Source organism: Plasmopara halstedii (genome assembly GCF_900000015.1).
Source record: "Plasmopara halstedii genome assembly, contig: Scaffold_292, whole genome shotgun sequence".
Classification (NCBI taxonomy): Eukaryota; Oomycota; class Peronosporomycetes; order Peronosporales; family Peronosporaceae; genus Plasmopara; species Plasmopara halstedii.
Genome location: NW_020187213.1, coordinates 148,829 through 150,349, shown reverse-complemented (window position 1 = coordinate 150,349; position 1,521 = coordinate 148,829). Strand labels below are relative to the sequence as shown.

General features: G+C 43.3%; 1 protein-coding gene across 1 annotated transcript in view; it reads left to right on the top strand.

Moving 5' to 3' along the window:
• Positions 1-1,453: 1,453 nt before the first annotated feature.
• Positions 1,454-1,521, top strand: part of PHALS_05863 (uncharacterized protein) — a gene marked incomplete at both ends in the record, with an annotated part of 527 nt that continues 459 nt past the window's right edge. The window contains one exon of the mRNA XM_024723174.1: positions 1,454-1,500. Within this exon, the coding sequence (XP_024574177.1) occupies positions 1,454-1,500 (47 nt within the window). The remainder of the gene's footprint in view (positions 1,501-1,521) is intronic.

The window sequence follows — 1,521 nt, the reverse complement described above, 5'->3', positions numbered from 1 at the left end:
TCTCGTTCATAATTCCACGTTAATTAATGCCTTTCTTTAAGGTTTGTTCCATGTGTTAGTCTCTGTATATCCAGTTTCTTTTTCAGTTTACAGAATGTGATATCTGGATTTTAGAAAAGCCAACATTTATCAAGATATTTTGATAACACCAGATCGGTCCCAATGTCCTCTACTCAGCAAAATCGCCGTTGACATCTCAATTAAATACTCCAAACTATTTAATGGTTGTGTTCCGTTTTTTTCCCTTTGCTACCGTGAAGAGCTATCCAGGCATCATCTTCCAGATGTAGGCGGTTTCATTCATACCATGCCCACACGGATGATTATAAATAAACGCGCTATAAAGTGAAGTTCCGGTGGTAGATAACGTCCACGCGGCTCTCCTTCCATCTATTTTGTCCAGACGTTGCTTTTATATTCCCTGTAAATTGTGCTTGACATGCTCAATTTGATCGAAGAAAGAAATATTGTACCCTGGAGTGGCTCCACTTCATGCTCCCTTAGTGCCTGGGCGGTGACATTTCCATACTTCAAACAATATTGCCCGGCACTGGCCTCAAATTCCGTATTGATTGGGCGATGTCGTTCCCTCTCCAACTTCTCCATAGTAAGGACTCAACAAGCCTGTTGCCATCCTGTAAGTTGATGGGTGGAACAGTGACTTCCTTGACTTTTCCACCTAAGGATTGGCTAGCACAAAGACATGAATTCGGTTAGAGTGTACTATCCAATACGTCTGTGATGATAGAGCAAATGCATTTTTTATGGATTCTGGGTTGATCGACGGTGGCTTCGTAACTTTCTGTTTGCAAGAAACTGTGCCATTGTGTTCGTATCCATTAGATCATTAGCTTAGCTGGATCTAAATGCCAATAAGGGCTATATCTTACACTTTAGTACAACCCAATAGAAGACTTCCAAACTACCGTCTGCAGACATTGCCTTCTTGGCCCCGAGTGAGCCAACATTATGACGACTGACCTGTTAATTTGCCTACCTGTTACGTAGCCTTGCCGATGAAGCATTTCAGTAAACCGCTGAGCTTTTGTTGCCATGCTTTTAAGTTTCGTCCGTAGTGATAAACATGGTGAGCAATCTAAGTGCATCTGAGTCGATTTTTCTACAAAGTGGTCCGACAATTGCTTTGGCAAGTGTGGATCTACCGAATAATATCCGAAGTCGCCGGCCCCGCCGGCGGCATCTCACGCACCACCTCCATTGACTGACTTTCTCCCCATGTGTACAGTACGCAACTTCACGTCAAGGCTGCGTTGTCTATGAAGCGATGTCATCGCGTTTTTAACATGAGAGACACTATTGCAGCTGGTCGACACAATGATACCTCCAGACATTTGAAACAAGCCGAAGCACGTCTATAAGCACTTTCATTTGTGCTGTATGAAGAATGCAGTGTTACCAGTAACCATGGGATTCTAATATAGCCGCATATACCATGTATATGCTATCCGATTGCTCGGTTGTGCAGACAGAATTTAAATTGTAGGTCAAAGTGCGGCGCTG